The sequence below is a fragment of the Anomalospiza imberbis genome, chromosome 18 (assembly GCF_031753505.1).
Source record: "Anomalospiza imberbis isolate Cuckoo-Finch-1a 21T00152 chromosome 18, ASM3175350v1, whole genome shotgun sequence".
In the NCBI taxonomy this organism is placed as follows: Eukaryota; Metazoa; Chordata; class Aves; order Passeriformes; family Viduidae; genus Anomalospiza; species Anomalospiza imberbis.
In genome coordinates this window covers 10,375,319-10,395,715 of record NC_089698.1, presented here as the reverse complement: position 1 = coordinate 10,395,715, position 20,397 = coordinate 10,375,319, and the positions used below count along the sequence as shown (strand labels likewise).

Here is a 20,397-nt window from a genome sequence, read left to right as displayed (position 1 = left end):
CCTGGGTCTTTCATTTTATGCACAGAAACCAAACTGTGGCTGGTCAGTGGCATGCATGGCCTCACAGCCCCCACCCTCTTTCATTTTATGTTTTAAGTCATCTTGGTGTGATTCACTGTTCTCTCTTATTTGATCTGTCTCTGGATAACCTGTTCTTAATGGATTGTGTTGAGAAGCCAGGCAAAGACAGGCTGTTATGTGACATCCAAGTTTGGAGTCAAGCTGGGGTTATATCAGGGTTTTCTTTACTCAGAAAGAGCAGCAGGAGAAAAGCAGAAAGTATTCTGAGTATTCTCACACTAAACAATCATCTTGGTAACCAAAATATTAAATCAACTGGAATTCAGCAGAATGGGAATGGATTTGCCAAGAAGTGTTTTGGTGTGTTGGAATTACAGGGGGAAACCAAGATTTTTGGGAAGCAAATTAAAGCAAATATGGTATCATAAGCAAAGAGCATTTTCTCCTCTTTGGTTTTGACTCTTTCCCTCCATCTTTTTATCTAACTGCAGATCAATACAGAGCAGCAAGCCAAAATCCAGGAGCTGCAGGAAAAGCTGACAAAGGTAACGACTGGGTGGTGAAAGTGAGTTTTTCACAAGATTTCCCAGTGAAACCTTAATGAAGAGGAGGGATGCACTTTGTTTTACCCTCAAAAATAGAATTAGTCATAGCATGGGGGATGATAAGGAAAAGGGGGTGGGAACTGGTATCTGAAATCACTGGTGCTCTCAATATGCTTTTGGCTCTTGAGACATGTCAACAGTGTTTATTTTTACAAATGAAGCTGAGTCAGAACTGGAGTAGTGTAGAGAAATTCTCATTTAAAGGCCTGTTTAGGTATGCTCTGGACACTATGCTGGTCCCTTGCTTCTGAAGAAGGGTTCAGCTGGTTTTAGCTCACTAGTAAAACACATGTTGGACTTGCTTTAATCTCCCAGTATAATCTGCTTTAATCACTTGACAGTTCAGTTCTTCACAGTAAAAATGCTGAATGATAAGGATTCACAACAGAATTAAAACACCTTTTCAATGTCTGCTGGAAGTAGTGCAGAATATCTAAGATTTGCTGTTGTGGTCAGTCTGGCACTTAAGGTGTCACTGTAAGAACAGTCAGGGAATTTCTCTTATTGGAATCCTTCAGCAGGAAAGAAGGGGGTTGTCATAATAATCCCCTGATTGAGCTTTTCAAATTTGGCACCAGCTGGGAGAGGGCTATTTCAAGGGTTAATGATCATGAACATGGAGGCCAAAACTACATAGAAATAGTACTTCTAATATTTCAAAACAATAATGTTTTAATCCCCTGTCTCCTTTTCTACCTGCATTAATGCCAAGGAATTATCTGTAGGCCAACAGGTTATTCTCCTTGTCCTTCAGTAAGAGTATTTTCTGAGTTCTTTTTAATGAACTTAGGCTGAATTTGGGATAGACTTAACTTTCAGTATGTAGAGTCAAGTAACTTGAAATATAGCAAGACAAACATGTCTTACTATGTGTAACCTAGATTTTAATTTTTTTTTTGTGAAATAGAAGTCAAAATTATGTTCTGGATGTTAAAATTTGGACTCATGCACATGTTAATTTAAACTGATAAACCAAAGGTTTGTAGTGGTTTTATTGAGAATGTTGACCATCTTGAAGTTCTGAACCTTTCATACACCAAATTTTTGTGTGTGCTTTTCCTATAATACCTTTTTTTCTTCTCTCTTGACCTTCAGGCTGTGAAAGCCAGCTCAGAGGCAACCGAGCTCCTGCAGAATATCCGTCAGGCAAAGGAGAGAGCTGAGAAGGAGTTGGAGAAACTGCAGAACCGGGAAGATTCTAATGAAAGCATGAAGAAAAAATTGCTTGAAGCAGAGGTGAGTGCAGAGTGTCTGTCCAGAGTAAATCAGTTATTGGGATATGCCTTAGTTTAGGAACCCTCACCTGGGTGGCTCTGAACAGCATGTATTCCTGGAGTAATTCTTCAGGGGAAAGTGTTGTTGGACATTAAGCCATTTTTTAATTAAGAAACATATTTCTTTGAGGAAAACTGAGGGGTTTTATTTTCAGTGAGGAGTGGATAAAGACATGTGGTTAGCCTGGGGGATTTGGGGTGCGATGAGGATTCAAAATATGAAAGCCAACCTTATATTGACTACTTCAGCCTGTTTCCTCTAGAAACTACTCCTTGCTTTGTGCTAATGCAGAGTTGGGTGGCCTAAACAGCAGCTCATATTTGCTCTGCAGGAACGGCGCCATTCTCTGGAGAATCAAGTGAAGAGATTAGAGACTGTGGAACGAAGAGAAAACCGCCTAAAAGAAGATATTCAAACTAAATCTCAACAGATTCAACAGATGGCAGAAAAAATTCTGGTGAGCAGAGGTGATAAATGCAACCTAGAGGGTAAGAGTTTGTACGGAAGGAGTCGGGAAGAATCAGAAGATGTGGAATTGCATTGAGTAAGGTGGAAATTGTTGAATAACTGGATTTGTTTCCTGTACCAGTCATTGTGGAGAAAGCTGAAGCATTCAATATTTGCACCTCTAGTTACAAACTCACTTCTGTGCCTTTAGTCTTAATAGTGCTTCAAAGCTGGAGTCATCTCAGTGGGAAAACTTTTCAGTCAACACAGTAATATTTAAATTATTTACCTCATGATTGTTTCAGAGGTAAAACATTCTGAGGGCGGGTTATGGCAACAACAAAAACATCTCTCTTTTTAAGTAAATTGCAGTGGAATTTAGAGGTCAGATCTATTAGAAGTGCTTACATTTTGAAGTGGAGAGAAATTCGTCATCCAAACTGTTTATCTCCAAAGATATTTGTTAGGAAACCATTTGCACCCACATAACTTCTCTGTTGGCAATTTCTTGTTTCTTTCCTGGTTAAAACTATTAAGGCAAGTTAGTATGTCAGTCTCTAGTGAATCAAGCAGAGGGTGTTTCTAATAATTTTGCTTCCCTGGGACAGAAAGCATAATTTAATACTGGAATAATTAAATTTATTTTGCCTTCCTCATGAATTTTCTGTGTGTTGCCAATATGATAAGGAAAAAAAGGATTACATTTTACTGGTAGTAATCCCAAGCTGAGACACACCTGAGGAAGGCCAAATGGAAATGTGAAAATAAACATATTTGGAGTCAACAGATGACCCAGGCTTGTTCTGGGTGTATAGACTTTAGCATCAGTATGCTGAGCACTGTCAAGAAAAGGTAGAATCAGTTCTTTAGTAGTGCTGTTCCTTTCAAATTGTTTTGATAGCAGGAGTGCATGGTAAGTGGGAGACTATGGTTGTGCTGGGCAGAGAGCCAACTTTATGTTTAGGAATAGTGTAAAACTTTGAATTGTTTCATAAGCCTCTTGTGTATATTTGGGGATTGTTCCTTGGTTTGGATTATGTTCTCTGTGGAGGAGAAAGTGGAAGGGAAGGTAGAAATATCAACTAATTGTTTTACACCATGGGATATGTTTAGCTCTTCTTATAGATAGTTTCCATGGAGTCCTAACAGAATGTTGGAGAGGTACAAAACTATTTTATAAAAAAAGTCAAACAGGCATTGAAGAAATAATCCTACAGAGTCTTTCCTAGTCCCTTGCAACTGATCTGGAAGCACAGGGTACTGGTATTCTTTTTTCTTCCACTCCTACCCTGTACCTTCCCTCAAGTTGTCTCTTCAAACATTTTTGATTTTTCTTGGTATAGAGAGGTAAGAAGGGAGTTGAAGATAGAGAATTGCATAGAATAAGGTGCAAATTGTTGAATAAAGGCATGGTTTTCATGTACATTATGTAGCAGTACCTGAGAAGTACCTGCTCATTTGTCTGTAAGGAATTGATGAAGAAGTAAGAAACAAGTTAGAGAAGATACTTCTGCCTGCCTGAAAGTGCAGATCATTGCTGTAATGCCAGTAACAAATCCAGTGCTACATAGAGAATACTGAGAGCAGGAATGGTAGGAGATTACCTTTTTAAGCCCACACTGGCTGTTAAGTGCCACTGCAGGAGCTGGTGAAGCTCCTGCTACAATATGAGCAGTCTGATGCTGGGAGCTTTGAAGCTGCTGCTGATCTGGTTGTCTGATTCTCTGCCAGGACCTGAAACGTGTGGGTTTCTGGGGGAGGTGAGTTGTCCCTCTTGTTGCTGGGAGACATATTTCAATTGCAAAAAGCAGCAATCTCCATTCCATGCAGCAGTGTCAGGACTAGGCACTGTCGATGACCTACTTTTGGTGAACCTCCTCTTCGAGTCTCACTTCTGGAAAAGGAGGTCTATTGCAATTACTGGAGCAAAAAAACCTTCAAGATGAGGAAGATCAGGAAAAAGCATATCAAAATACTATGTAAAGTACTAAAACACACACAAATATCAGGAAATTTTCCTGTGCTGTGCAGTAATGAGGGTAGACAGGAGATCCAGATGCACCTCAGCACCTGAACTTGTCTATGCAAGAGTCAGCCCAGTGGTAGTGAATGACAGACCTGGACCTGCTCTCTTCTAAGGAAATTGTTGGAATGACAAATATGACAATAAATGAGCATAAAGTTGTAAGCTAAATTCTTGAGAAGTGTCCTGTTGAAGGGTGATTATAGATAGACCCCAAATAATATAGTCAGACTGCAGAAATAGCTGATTTCTGAAATACAAATTATTTAAGTCCTTACTGTGCATGGCTGAAATTATCTGATGTGAAATAAAAAGGCTAGAAGGATTCTGGTATGTTCCACCACATATATTGCATCCTGCACTTTTCATTTTTGAAGCCATTTATAAATAGCATTTCTGACAACATTTGTCCAAGGAATACAGCAAAGTAAATGCTATTCCCCCTCTGAATGCAGAATGAAAAGCACAGACAGCAGTACCCCGTTATTGAGGTCTGCTGTAAGAAAACAAGTGAGGGACCTTGTTAAAAATAGATCTGAACTTCCTGTGATGCCACTGCAGCTATAAAATGTTTATAACTATGTTTTCACCAAATGTCCTTGGCCTATCTTTGGGTATATTTTACTGGGAGATGGAGATTCTTACCTTGGAAGTAGAAATCCTTGTCCTTAGCAGTGTTCCCACTCTGCAGTAGATGGGTCAGCAGCAATATGCAAACTTTAAGTTGATAATGTTCAGGTCTCATAATGCCTGGGTTTATTTTTTTTTTTTTTTTTTACCATGACAGCACTGGACTTGGGATTTTTATAGTGTGAATGAATGTTTGGTACCTGTGTAACATGTGCTCACAGCACCTACCATTTCCTTGTGCCTGAATATGATTTTTTGCTGCTTTTAGGAGCTGGAGGAAAAGCACCGTGAGGCTCAGATCGCAGCACAACATCTGGAGCTGCAGCTGAAACAGAAGGAACAATTCTATGAGGAGAAACTCAAAGTAAAAATATCTTATCTTCCTATAAGCTTTTGTGGGTAGAATGAGTTCAGGGAGAAACAGTTGCCTTTAGGCTCTGATGGCTTTGTCTTGTGAGTTGCCTTCTTGTTGCCATTGCTGCAATGTTGAGGGAGCTTAGTGGAACCTAAATCAGTTTTCTCCTATTTTTTCTGCCCTTATAACTTATCTATCTGTGGCACTGGATTAGGAGAGGTCGCATTTGAAGCCAGAACTACGGAAGGCATTTGTTGATTGTAATTTGACTTTTGATGACTAAATAATACTTAGTTAATGCTGTTGGATCTCACACCCTGAAGAAGCTTTCAGTTCCCACTGATTTTCTATGAGTGCTCACTCAGCCTACCTGCAAGTTTTAAATGCAGCAAATAGTAGACCATTTCTGAAATTCCATCTTGGAGCTGGAACATCTGCCAAGAAGCCACAGAAACCACCCACTTTGTTTTTGTCTTTTCCAGGGTACCATTAACAAACAGTTAGAAATAAACACCATCTGAAATTAGGAAAAACAAGCTGGCAAATAGGAGTATGTGCACTGGCTAAGGATTTTTCTAAAGAGCTTGCAATATGACAGTAAATGCAGCAAATGCATTTCGTAAGAATCTTTCATAAGAACAAATTATTCTCAGTAGAAACAGTCTTTATCTTGTACATTTATCTAATACTGTAATTCTACATTTGTGCTGAAATGTGAGGATGTAGTACTTAAGAGCAGAGAAGAAATTTCTGTGGGAGAAATATGAAGGGAAAAACAAATAAGATTTGTTGGAAGATCAGTGCATGTGGTTATCAGTAATGAGAGGAGAGTGATAGAAAGCAGGAAGATCAGACGTAGATGTTGAGAAATAAATGATATAACAACTGGAAAAGAGGATAAGCATTGGAAAAAAATAAAAATAAAAAGAGAACTGGTGTATTATGGGGCCCTATGATGTAGGGTTTAATAGGAGAAATCAGGAAGCCAGGTGAAAGAGGTTCAAAGGACTTAAAAAAGGACATGGAGTTGTTGTAACTGGAAAAGTAAAAACTATCCTGTGGTGTCCAGAATTTGTGTCTTTGAGAAATTTTTCTTTGAAGGAAGAGACCTTCATTTTAACAACTGATTTATAACTCTGGTCATACATACACAACATGCATTTCTAGAAAATGTAGCAATTCATTACTTTAGTCCTGTTCCCAATGACATCTATTTGTGTCACAAAAAGAAATTTTTTATTTTACAGTTAGATTTTCTTCTCTGACTGGAAGAATTTGTGTGGTCTCAGTTGCCTTCCTATCCATACCTATGGAACTCACAAATTATTTGTGAGCCATGCTGGGAGGGCAGTCAAAGGATGGGCACTTTCCTATTTCTTCTGCTGTACATATTGGAGTAGAGAGGCTTTTCTGCATTTCTGTTGCATTAGGCTGGAACAATTATTGAACACAGTTTATATGACTCAAAATAATAAATAAAATACCTACAGTATCTCCATATCTCTATAAAATCTTATTGTTAAATTCATTCTTCAGAGATAACTGAGAAAGTGCTCTTTTTGGAATTTGCTCTTCCATGGATTTCATGCAATTGCATCATGGATTTAATTTTGCTTGAGATATGACCAATTGCTTACCAAAAAAAAATCTATATTGATGATTTTCTTTCTGCTTGCCCTTTGCCCAGTGAAACAGATATAATTTAGACAAAAGAAATGTCTTCATTTAGGTGTTGGAAAATCAGATGAAGAAGGATCTTGCAGATAAGGAAGCACTTGAGAATATGCTCAGAAGACATGAAGAAGAAGCACGTGAGAAATGCAAAGTTCTGGCTGAACAGAAGGCGGTATGTGGTGTTGAGCTGGAAATCAAAGCTGTTTGAAGAGTAGCTTTCTAAAGCTGATTTCAAGCAAGATAATCTTGTTCGAGGTTCTGTACTGCTGCTGAGCTGCTTTGATGGAAATTCATTGATTAATATAAATTTTAAAAGACATGTTTCTTTTAAATTCAGAGTATCTTCAAGAATATTTCCTTAAAAAAAGCCATGCAGCTTGCTGTGTGCCCCTTGTTTTGTGCCTTGATAATGATTGCTTTTTCCTAACATTAAAGCAGTAGCAAGCAGCTGCAAATAGCTCCAGTAATTGCATTTGTGTTGCTCATTTTGGCCATTTGATCAGTTTTCTTTTAGTTTTTTTTTTTTTTTTGTTTTGGGAAAAAGTTCAGACTTTTGTATAAACTTTTTTTTGGTAACTGCTGGCGTTATGCAGTCTCAAGGGCTCACTGCTGTGTTTCAGATGATCAATGCAATGGATTCGAAGATCAGGTCACTGGAGCAGAGAATTGTGGAATTGTCTGAGGCCAACAAACTGGCAGCAAATAGCAGCCTCTTTACCCAGAGGAACATGTAAGTGTGGCAGCTGCTGTCACTGCTGAACAGGTCTCAGGAAGATCACCTTAAAGCCTTTTCCAATTGAAATGATTCTCTAATTCACCATGTAAAAGTGGCTCTTTTTTGCAGGCCTGCCCTGCTCCCTGCTTGTTTTCCACTGACAGCCTTTCAAAAACATGCTCCTCTCTTCAAATAGGTGGAGCTTGCTGTGTATTTTGTGTTTTCTCAAACATGACTGGGAAAATTGGTTTGTATTACAGTGTTTACTTTGGAGCATTTCCTAAGGCAGGTGATTTGTGTAGGTTTGCCAAATATGTTAAATGAATACTAATAATTTTATGTCTAAAATACCCCTGGAGAAGTATACATTCCTTCTTTAAACATAAACATTGCTAATAGAATTATATTTTACTCAGTTCCCCTGACACATGATTTTGAAATTGAAAACATTAAACACCCTTCACTCACAAACATTCCATCATGCCTTGATGGGTGAGAAGACAAGGAAGAACACTAGATTTTTAAGCCAAGAATTTCTCTGCATGTTTTTGAATTCTTCTATTTCAGATCCTTTTGTCTGCCCGAACTTTATTTTTCTGTAGATTTTAGCTGAGATTCCTTATCCTTACAATGTTGTTTTTCCTCCATAAATGACTTAGAGGTGTTCTACTTCAAGTGTAGGAAAAGCTTGGGTTGTTTGATACAACCTGCAGGGCTGGATTTGCAAAACAGTATTTGCCCTTACTGAGTTCAGAGATTCACCAGCTTGGTTTGCACAAAGGTTTTCAGGGTCCATCAGCTGCTGGATCCAACATCAGGCAGTGCCTTTGTGGGAAGCACTTGGATAGATTCACCTCTAATATTGAATAGAATCAGTCAAGGATGAGTTTTGGCAAATACTTGCTTTGGTTTCATTCCTTTTTTGTGGTCATTATGCCTCCAGAAACATAATGGCTCCGATTTTCATTGCATTTCAAATATCTTGCAAATTATTTTAGCCTGAGCAGCCAAAAATATTCACAGAAATAATGGAGGAACTTCATTGTGTTGCTTAATGTTCCAGATGACCTCCAGTTAATCACCCAGGGAGTTTGTTGAGGCAGCAAAGCCATAACTTACCTTCAGTCTAAAATAAAACAGAAATGTCTCGAGGTGGAGCTGGGAAGTGTATGGAAGGTTGAGTGTCTCAGTCATGGGTGCTGAACTGAGTGTAAGGACTTAAAGCATCCTCTGGGAGCCCTGTCCTTGACTGGAGAGCCACAGAAAACAAGAAAAACATATAATAATGTTTTAATATACAATTTAAAATAGATTATTGAGAGACATATTGTCAAATGATGAACTTTGCTGGATTGGTAGGAGATAGTACAGAATTAGCAACATTGTGAGAGAAAATTGCTTAATTATGCATGCAGATAGTTAATGAATTTGTGCTTATTTTGTGAATTGAGCTGTTGAAAATGTATAAATTTTTGTTGGACTGCATTTTGAACCCACAAAAGCTGCAGCTAATCTGAGCGTGCATCAAGAGGAGAGCTAGTGATTAAACTCTTCAGAGGAGAGGGGAGCTCTGCAAGCTTTTGTTCCAGCAGTATCTGAGGAAACCAGTGATTATCAGGTTCCCAAGAAGATAGCCCAGTAAACAGCAGGAAATGAAATAACACCATTTGACAGTTCTGGCTGACAATAATCTGTAGAGGTAAATTTGAAAAAACAGAGAGGGTGAAAGGGTGATTTTGCATGCAATACACAGAAATGTGAGTCAGAAGACTCAAGTTCTATTTTTAGTTTTGTTAAGTCTTCCTATTTGATGCAGGGCAACCCACATAATTTCTCTGGGATAGGATTAATAACAGCTTATCTCACAGTGAACTTCTTAAAATATTAATTCATTAATATATGTAGAGCTTTGGAGCTTTGTGAGGCTTCTAAGGAGAAAGCACTCTATGAGGCAGAATTTTCCAATGCATCATAACACAATTCCAGGAACTGTAAATAATGCAGAAAGACCCTTTTTTTTTTTTTTTTTTTTTTTTTGGAGAGTGTCCATTTCAAATGAAAATAATTAATCATTTCCAGCTCTCAAAATTCTTATGAGAACAAGTAATTATTTTTGTTCAGTTTGTGGATTAAGACTTTGATCAGAGACAGCAAAGCTTCACTTCAGCTTCATTTCAGGTCAGGTTCTATGTCCAACAAAACAACCCAACAAAAGCCCCGAACAAAACAACCCTCAACACACTACCCCCAGTCCTAAAGCATGGGGTTCCTCTTATCTCATGGAAATACACTCTGAGAAAGCAACTCTCAGAATTTATTTTTCCTCTATTGAAAAACATGTGACAAGGAACTGTTGAAATGAGAAGAATTAATTGTATCTTAAATAGCATTATAGATTACCCTCTGCAAGATTCATTTGTCTGGCAAATATGGAATTTTAGTGCTCTGGGCATATGTTGATGAATACACTAGTAATTTTTATCTTTAGCTGGGATGTAGAATTTAAGCCAGGAGCTTAACTGTTCTACTTCACAGCAAACTTGTGTTTTCCTTACTTGACCCCAGTGGAAGGACATATGTTAAGGGCATTTTGGGTTTGTCACTTGTGTGTGTCTCCTACCAGGAAAGCCCAAGAGGAGATGATTTCAGAGCTCAGGCAACAGAAGTTCTACTTGGAAACACAAGCTGGAAAGTTGGAGGCCCAGAATCGAAAATTAGAAGAACAATTGGAAAAGATGAGTCACCAAGATCACACTGACAAGAACCGCCTGCTGGAGCTGGAGACACGGCTGAGAGAGGTGAAAACATGGCTCTAATCCTCCCAGCAAACTTTCCTAAATGTACCCCGTTTTGTGAATACAGTGAGAACTAGAATTAACTTCTTGTAGTGGTATTTGAAAGTGTGTTAGTAATTTTTAAAAAAAAAGCTCATTAAAAGGAGATAAATGAAACTATTAAGGACTCGTCACCCTGAATCTGAGCTTTTAGATCATCTTACTTTTTCAGAATTCTATTTCTGTGTTTGTTTGTACAATACCCTTATAATGTTGTCTGGGTAGAGAGTAATAGCTCAGCAATGTACAATGACCAGACAGATAACCTGTAGCCTTAGAGTCTACAGCTTAGAAAGCAAAGGACAGAGCAGAATTTTTGTAAGAAAAAAGGAAGCTGCTGCTTCATGAACCATTTTCGGAGTTTTCTGGAAAGAAAACCTAACAGTAATATGGAAATATACTCTTCTAAAGATCTGTGAGTTGTACTTCAGTTTTAATTTTGTATTAACTAGTTTGGTTCTACAAATTCCTCTCCAGTCTCAGTCCACTAATTTCCAGCTAAGGCTGAAATCTTGCCTTCAGCTAAGGTTGTTGAGCAACCAACCTGTCCTACTTTGGCCAGAAGCTGACTGAGACCAGTGTAAGGTTTCTGACAGCCTTGTCACACATCTGAAGCACAACAGACAGATTCCCTTGGGATAGCAGGGAGCCTGAAGAAGGTGCTAAGGTTTGGAATTGATTCTGAACACTGAGACATATTTATCCCTGTGTGTGCTGCAAGAAAACCTGCATCAGAAGCCATTCAGGTAAACCCAGAGCCAGATGAGCTTGTGGGTTTCTATAAAAGGAATCTGAAGGGAAGATGAAACATGGAAGTTGATTGCAAAATGTATGTAATGTATGCCCAGAGATTCCCAAATAAAGATCCTTAGAGACTCTCAGCTTCAGTGAAGAAAGAGAAAGTTCATCACAAACTACCTCAACATTTTATATCCGTGTTTGGTATGTGTGAGTTACAGCTGGAGCTATTCTTGTGCCCTTGTTGTTTCAAAATGTCAGGTTGTTTTTCTTTCAAGAAAACCAGTAGATTTTAGAGAGTAGACAAAGCTGTGTCCTTGATTTCTCAGTGCCTTAAGCAGTCTGTCAGGATGTGATTTTGGGAATAGACATGGCAATAGCATCTTAAAGTGGGTTCTGAAACAAGACTCCATTGCCTGTCATGTCTTTGTTAGTAACTCACATTTGGGTACTACTTTGTCTTTCTTCAGGTTAGCCTAGAGCATGAAGAACAAAAGCTGGAGCTCAAGAGGCAGCTGACAGAGCTGCAGCTGACCCTGCAGGAGAGGGAATCCCAGATCACTGGGCTGCAGGCTGCACGGACAGCCCTGGAGAACCAGCTCCGCGAGGCCAAGACCGAGCTGGAGGAGACCACGGCTGAGGCAGAGGAGGAGATTCAAGCCCTCACGGTGAGCCCTGGAGCTTGTCCTCTGAGCTGCAGATACACACTAGAATTATGTAGGAGCATGTTTCATAAAGAGGTTAAAAGGAATTTATATGATCTAATTTTTAATTTTCGGAAATGGGTATGAATTGTACCTTGTGTTGATAGAGGCATGAATGGCTAAAATGTCAAATTTTACCTTTAACCATTTGAATACTTCCTAGTAATGGTTCATGCTGCCTAAACTGACTGATGGCTTGTAGGAGCATTATTACTTTTGTTTTGAGGTGAAAGTTGCATCTGAAATTGGTATTGTTAGGACTTTAACACTGTGATTTACTTATTTAAATAATAGCTCATGAGTTTGGAAGTACTTGATGGTCATAAATGTTTTGATGATTTTTTTTTTCCTATCAGTTACCCTGCTTTGAGGAGACTTGTTCAGGGGGAAAAAAACACCCCACCAAATTCCTAGGGAGAGTGTTCTAACACATAATTTTATTCCAATGCTTGTTTCATTAAAAATTGTCATGTGTGTCTTGCAGTCTGGTGAGTTGTGTGAGTGATAGAAAGGAAAGCAAAGTTCAAGTCCTGTCACCCTCTTCCACCCCAACCCCTGTAAATTGAGTTCTAGATTATATGCTGCTGGTTGCTGTCTCTTGAGCACAAAAAGATGCTTTCAAACTGTTTGATTCTAAGAAGTATTTCCTTCACAAAAGAATCCCAGGGTTGTGGGTAGAGAGTTTGATCTGCTACCAGCTAACCCCCACTTGAGCAGCAGCCTTTAATGACCTTCAAATCCTGTGATTTGGAAGTGTTGAAAATGTGCATTCTCGTGCTCCGGTGGCATTTAATCAAAGAACTGTTCTGAATATTGCTGCCATTGCTGGTTTTTGGGAGGGGAGGGGGGCTCAGCTGGCACAGGCACTGGTATTATTATGCTGATGCTTTGGGTAGATGAATGGCAGAACCATTCCCTCAATTCTAAAGTGAGCACAGGCTGGGCAAGTGCAGCAACAGCATCGAGGCCTAAGAATAACTGAATAGAAATGGCATTGGGTTCTTTTTGCTCAGAACTGAGGCAGTCCCTTCCCAGCTGAAAGCTTTGCATAACAGCCACTATCACTGCCAGGGGGCTGGCAGTGCACTTGGGATCCTTACCCAGCAGTGAAACAGATGAATATTCATGACCTGTGTTCACTCAGTTATTGCTCCAGTTAATGGGGCAAACTGGTAGTGCTGGACCAGCTGCTGTTAGACAGCCCAGCCAAGCAGGCTTGGGACTATTCCTGTCATGGAGTTTTTTACATACTTTTATTTCTCACATTGCCTGTTGTGGTAAGATAGCTTTTAAGCACTCATGTTTGACTTCCGCTGAATGGTTTTTTTTTTTTCCTGTTTAGTCTCTTGGCTCTAAGGAAAATGTTCTGAATGAAGAAAGGTGGCTGGATGTGCTTGAGCAGTAACCTTTCGTTTGTTAAGTTTTCAGATAGCACATGACATTAGACACTTGTTAAATCACTTTGAATTTTGAGAGAGGCCACGAGGCTGAAACAAGAACTTCTTGCTTTGTCATGCTGTGCTTGTAAATTAGGGGATAAAATGGTGCATGCAATACTGCATTCTTTAATACAAGTGTTTGAACTTTTCTGTACTTTAGATGCTGTCCTCCAAAGAATTGATTATTATGTTTTATCACTGCTTTTTAGAGAGGCTCAGGTTTAAATGTGACTTTATGGTAGGATTCAGGTAGATTGGCAGAGCTGTTTGGGGTAGCTTGCATTATACATCACTATAGTTTTTCTTTGCAAGCATTAAATTGTGTGCAGTATTTATTTTCTATGAAACACCAATCGGGATATGGAAGTAAAACCAACTCAAATTAAAATGTCAAGAATGTAAAAACTTAAAATGAGATGAACAAGTCTTCTGGTGACCATTTCAGATGGAACCTGTTACATAATTCCATTCTTGAGCTTGTACATTTTCCTAAAGCACTTCAGAGTTGGGAGCAGAAGTGTATTTTGTTTAAGTAGGATGGGACTTTTGCTAATCAGTTCTTTGCCACTCCAAAGTGCTTTCGTAGCCTGCAGCATCTGCCTTCCAAACTTTGCTTGCTGGTAGACTGTTCTGCAGTTTGTTTAGCAACAGCATTCTTGAATTCTAATGTATGAAAAATTGATCATTAACTTCTTACCTCCTTTAGGCACATAGAGATGAAATCCAGCGTAAATTTGAAGCCCTTCGTAATAGCTGCACAGTGAGTATTAAATACAGATCACTGAATTATTTTGAAATTAAGGATAATGAAACAAACAATTGCCTCATTTAATCCTTGATGACACTAGTTCCTAATGTGGACTGCTGGCTTCAAGGTGCTAGTAGGAGCTGGATGGATTGGATTGGATTTCTTTTAGGTTTCAGGTAAACCTCAGTTTTGAGGTTTTAGTCTGATCATGAAATTGTCACTGTTCTTCTTTTTGGAGAAGAAAGTAAATTAAAATATCTCATTGCAGTGCAGCTAGTAAGAATGGTGTAGCAGCTGCAAAAAGTGACTGTAGGTGAAGATCTTTTCTGCTCACAAGAAGAAAAGATTTACCTGTCCAAATTTTGAGCTGCATTGCAGATGAAGGCCTGAGTGGGTTTTAAGGAGGATTTTAACACTGTTTGAAGAGACAAGAAATGTTAAGGTTCCAAATAATACATTGACATACAGCAGAGAGAACTCCAGGATCTGAATTTTCACCTCCTGTTGCCCAAGATCTTTGACATGTCTTCAGATTCATTTCATCAGTCCAGGACAGGTGTCCAAGGGCTTTGTCTATCCACAGGGATTCTTGCAGTTTAACACTATCTTCACACTTGTTCATGATAGTCGATGGAGAGTATCTGCCTTCAAATGACATGAATTACACAAGTGTTGGATAAGGACCACAGTCCTCTGGGTCAGCAGTGATTGTAAATTATTCTGGGCTTTTTCTCTCTACCCCACACTGTAGGCAGGGCTTAATTGCTGAGACTTTTTATCTTGATTGTTTCCTTGCTACCAGTGATTTCCTCAATTGTAATGTTTCATGATGTAGGAGCAAGTCTCTAATGTGTAAGTTTTCATCTTTTGAAATAGCTTTTCAGCGTGAGATTCTTTCTATTTCCCTCACTTGCTCTTTAGCACTAAGCAAGGGGGTTCTTCTGGACATGGAATATCTAGGTAGGAAGAAGTGAGGAAGTACAGCTTCCCAAAGTGTTTTAACCTCTGTCTAAAAGAAATCCTACACAAGAAAAATTCGCTTTCTCTTCCCTTCCTCATTTCTCAATTGACTGTCTAGCTCCTGTGTGTCATCATAGATCTTACATCCAGAGCTATCTTCTGTTGCTCTGGATCTTGCCTTTCATTCAGACAGCTTTCTGTGAAAACACTTTTGTGGTCTCCATGCAGGGAAAAACCAGGTGTGGAAATTCTGTGGCTTCCATTCACTGCAGGGTCAGCTGCCTTGCAGAGCTGTAACGCATTGTCCAGTGACACTTCAGCTCTGAGTGTGGTGAACAAGCTCCAGCAGTGAAGAATGACCCATAACATTTCCAGAATGTCAAGAACTTCAAAGGACTTGTAAAAGTGTTGTGTACTGTAAGGCCCTTCAGTGGGATAAGTGGGATCAGCCATCCTCATCAATAAGAAATTAATTAAATAGTTCCTAAATGAATAATACATGCCCATGGTATATTCTCTTTGCAGCCCAGGAGAATGCATATATAATTTAATTGACCATGGATAGATAATTTCATGTTGTGTGGTATGACTGCTCCTGGCTGTCCATCCTGCCTGAGGAATGAGGAAATCGGGGCAATCTTCTATTGCCAGTGAGGATAAAGAAATGCTAATTACACTGCTTTCACCAGATGTTTCAAACTTGTTTTTGTCTGATGGTAGCAGTATGATGCAGGCTGTGCTTTTTGGTGACCATGTGACTCCACTTGAAGGTGATTAGAATTTATACTCCTTTTAAAATCCAACAACACTTCAAGGGAATAATTGTAATATGCTGCTACTTATACAGCCTGATAGAGGATGGATTTATTCTTTCAGGAAGTTCTCAAGAGAGATCCTTTTTAGGCTGACACAAACTCCTTGAACTAGTCTGGCAAACTTTGGTAGGGAATTACTTTTTATTTGATCTTATTGAGAAGCCCCAAACAGCGTAAGAATTACAAAAATAAGATTAGGCAGGAAAAAAGATTGAATTACTTCAGTACTTTTGTGGTCTTCAAAAGATAAATAAAAATTCTTAATCTACTTTTATTGGTACTGTGTCTGCTTTCCTTGTATTCTCATTGCACACTTGCTCTTCCTTTTGCTTAGGTCTCTGACCAAGGAGGCATTTTTAGGTTCTCCTTTTTCATGCTTTTTGTCACTCAGTTGAGCAAGAAATAATAGGAAATGTAATTACAACAAAAATTGTAACTTGTGGTACCTGCTGAGCACACACATGTGCTAGTGAGCACACACACAATCACATCTTATCACAACCTTCTCATTATGATAGCTCATCCAGCAAATCTGTTGAAGGAGAAAAACTAGATACCTACCTTTATTCTATGAAATAAATGGCCCATTTAGTGTTTAAAGTATTTTCCAGGCAATCAAAGATCTAGAAATAAAAGGCATTCTTAAATCGGAAAATTTACACATTTGTTTCCAGATATCTCTGAATTATGGCTTGTTCTGAGATCACCAACATATTTAAAGTTAAAAATACAACTAAGTTATTTAGGTAATAATAGAATTGTTTACAAAAGGAAACTTCCAGTAAGCAGGCAGTAAAGTATTTAAATATTTAGCAGGAAACAGTCCTATAAAAGCCTTACATTCAGCTTAGTAAGATACCAGAGAACCACCATCTGAATCATCTGGATTTTTCAGATACAGGCTGTTGCTTTTAATCTAGGAATAAATAGCATTTCTTACTCCTAATTGGATATTGCATTTCCATTTATTCAAGTTTTCCCCAGAAAAACAAGTTTTATCTTCTTCCCTTCTTGAGTTTCTTTTGTCATCATCTTGTGTTCCAGTCTTAAACATTAACAGGCTTGATCTGCACTTGTGCAAGAGCTTGGATACTGAGGCATTACATCTCCAAGCACACCAGGCAGGTATAAGTTATGTGTGAATTCCTGGTGAATTCAAAGATCCCGATTCCACATTTGCTCCATAAGTTGACATAAGTTCTGTTCTTGTGAGCTTCCAAAATAATACTCAGAGATGTTACTTTGATGCTAAATTGTCTTTCAGAGTAAAAGAATCTTGCCTGCTTGTGACAAGGCTAATACCCAGGCAAAAACTTTTATATGGCTTTGTTAATTTTTTTTTTTAAGTAAATTTCCTGTTGGGTGGAAGGGGTTATCCTTGATTCCCATTTCACAGAAAATATGATAGCAGATACCAGTTACAGGCAGAAATGGAGTTTTGTAGTTTTTGTAGCCTGACAAAAAATCAGAGACTTTTAAGGCAGTGCTGGGAGACGTTAATGAGATCTTCACTGTGGATAACATCATCATTTGAGGAAGAGGCTCCTGTTTGGGAGAGGCAGCTCAACTTCTGGGACCTAGGACAGAAACACAAGGAACTGGGTGTTTTAATCCTGGCTTGCTGTGGGAAGGAGAGGAATGCAGTCTGGGCAGTGTCCAATGGGCAACATCCCTCAAGATAAACCATGGAGAGTTTTTGGAGACTGAGATCCATGTTTAAGGTGTGTTTCAAGGCACAGATGTTGTCCGACTATAGAGAGGGGAGGAAAGTGAAGGATTAATTGTCAGGTATTAATGGAACAGGCAGAGATCCAATCTGTCTGCAGCCCTGTTTGAGAGCCTGAGCCTCCCAGTGCTGGGATTTCTCTGCCTGAAAAGCTTTGTCTCAGAGAGTAGGTAAAGACAAAAGGAGTCTGATGTCTGCTCTCACTTCCTGCTCACAATAATTTGGGGCTGAGAGACAGCTTTTTCTTGTTTCCTATTTACTTCTGACAGGTAGCTTTCTGGTAAAGATTAGTGGCGATGGGGAGGAGTGGAAATGGATAGAGCAACACTATTAGTCTGGAATTGCATTAAACTCCAAATAAGACACTGCTGATAGCATCCCAAAACAGTTTCCCTTGCTGTGTCCTAGCATTTTTCTGCATCTTTGTTGATGGCATCTGAGAACTGAACACCTTTAATGAAGGAATAGGGTATGGGGAATTTTGCAAGCTGCAGTTGCTAGTATATAAATAAAACTCCTTATTTTTCTCCTTTTCCTCATTGTTGTGCCTGTGGTTTTGCTATGTGGAACATATGGATTAAATTTAGTACATTTTATCTGGTATGCAGACCAAATCATCATGGACTGTTTGTTGCTCTGATATTTGATTTAATCCATGGCTGGAGAGGCTTGTAGGACCAGGGGGTAACAGCTGTGAATCTGCTCAGCCTCACTAGAGGAATACTTTGCTTTCCTCAGATTATTCAGTGGGGAGGGAATTATGCTGGATATGGCCCCTTCTGCTGAAGAGCTGCTATGCTTGGGTTGCTCTGCAATATTTAAAAATGAGATACAGTCCTCTGCATCAGGATGAAGATAAGCTGTGTGCTTAGATGTGGTGTGCAGTGAACAATCTGTGTAGTTAGATGATATCTCTGGTTTATGGATTAGTTGTGATGAAGATGTGCATAAATAGAGGAGAAAATTCCTGTTGCTCAGTGAGTGCTGATGCAGTGGCACAGATACAGTGGCTCTCTAGATTGTCTAGAGTTGCTTTTCCAAGGTTTCAAGTGTTTGGTTAATTTATAAACTTAAAATGTGAAGATTTTTCTAATTATATTATGGGTTTCTAAAGGTTATAATAGCATTTTCTTACTGACTTTCCTTTAATATACTTCACATTTACTTCAGAATAGCTCAGGGTTGGTTGGTTTGTTTGGGGTTTTTTGGGGCTTTTTTTGGCCTGGGGATTTCCTTAACTGAAAAGAAAAATATCTAAAGCTACTAACTCTTTCCAGGTAGAGGATTCTAGTATAGGTTGTATGGATGCCCAAGCCAACATTTCCAATTAAATGTGGTTTTTTTTTGATCTGTGTTTTCTTTTTTGTTGATCCCCAGGACAGGCATTTATAGCACATTTTCCTGTGTCAGCATTACCCATTACTTTTTAGGCTTTATAGTGTTAATAAACTCTCTAATCCTGTGAGGGTTATACATAGCTGTAGATAGCTATTGGATGTGTTAAAAAATATCCCCTTTCCCCATGAAAAATGCAAGATTGTACCAAGAGGAACAAATTTTCTCTTGTTAAAAAATCTATCTATATATCTATCTAGACTACATTATCTAGATTATAATATAGTTGGAATTTAAGACAAGGTGTTTTGGGATTGTCAGTAAATACACTGTTAGAAGAAGGAAAGAGATCATGTCACATCTTCTGGAAACCTTCTTTGTTAACTGCTTTGTTATTTGTCTGAAATTTTCCAGAAATAGCCTACTAGATAAAATGTAGCAGTGAAATAAAATATGATCTGGTTTAATTTTAGTTGCATTCAGGGAAAGAAGTCAAAATCTCAGAACCTAGATTAAAAGAAAATGGGAGCTTAACTTCCAGCCCTTAAGGAATAAAATCAACTTGAAATACAGCCAGTTTTAATAATTAATTAAGTAGTTGGACATAATAACTCTGCATATTACTTTATCCATTTTGTGTTTCCCTCATCTTGGTTTTCTTGTATTTCAAAACTAACTTAATATTTTTTAATAGAAATTACTTGTACTGGTATATAAAATAGATGGAGAAGAAACCATGAATGTATAAAATATATCTTGAAACTGCCCAGATATATGGTGTGGTTAAATATAAAATTAAAACAAATGGAAGAAAAAGTGAGTTTCTGATCTGGCAGTTAGTAGAGATCTCAGCTGTTGTAAGAGCAGTAGGCAAAACACTGTGAAAACAAATGTTCTTTTGCTCCTTTTTGCTTGTATAAACAAATCTAAGTTCTTATTTCTGTAGCAGTATAGGCACTAACATGTCCTTACAACACAGGCTGCCCCTTCTGAAAGCTTGGTGCAAACAATGCAGGGGAAAATGTGGATTTTGAATGGGGCAGTGAGAGTGCTCAGAAACAAGCACATGATCAGATTTCTTCAGAAATGTTGCGTTTTGAAGTGTGAATCATCTTGATTTGACCCTGAACATATGGGTGGCAGGACTCCCCTTCACCCAGCAGGGAGTAATGGCTGTTGGACTTTTTCTGCTCACAGTTTAAAAACCAAATACTGTTAATTTAGGTCTAGGAGAGGCATGGTAAAAGGCTGCCAAATATGCATTACAGATTCTTCAAAAAGAAGTGGTTGTCATCTTTCCAGAGAGCTGAGAAGAGCTGTGTGCTCTATCCTCTACTGCTTTAGATATATTTA

The 20,397-nt window shown here is 38.6% G+C and overlaps 1 protein-coding gene across 11 annotated transcripts in view; it reads left to right on the top strand.

Moving 5' to 3' along the window:
• Positions 1-20,397, top strand: part of CIT (citron rho-interacting serine/threonine kinase) — a 68,626-nt gene that overhangs the window by 29,167 nt on the left and 19,062 nt on the right. For 10 of the 11 annotated variants that reach the window (XM_068208911.1, XM_068208910.1, XM_068208907.1 and 7 more), the window contains 9 exons: positions 513-566; positions 1,722-1,862; positions 2,233-2,358; positions 5,270-5,365; positions 7,086-7,202; positions 7,651-7,760; positions 10,369-10,543; positions 11,788-11,985; positions 14,167-14,220. In XM_068208911.1, coding sequence (XP_068065012.1) covers positions 513-566; positions 1,722-1,862; positions 2,233-2,358; positions 5,270-5,365; positions 7,086-7,202; positions 7,651-7,760; positions 10,369-10,543; positions 11,788-11,985; positions 14,167-14,220 — 1,071 coding nt within the window. The remainder of the gene's footprint in view (positions 1-512; positions 567-1,721; positions 1,863-2,232; positions 2,359-5,269; positions 5,366-7,085; positions 7,203-7,650; positions 7,761-10,368; positions 10,544-11,787; positions 11,986-14,166; positions 14,221-20,397) is intronic. The other variant, XM_068208909.1, reaches the window with a different exon arrangement.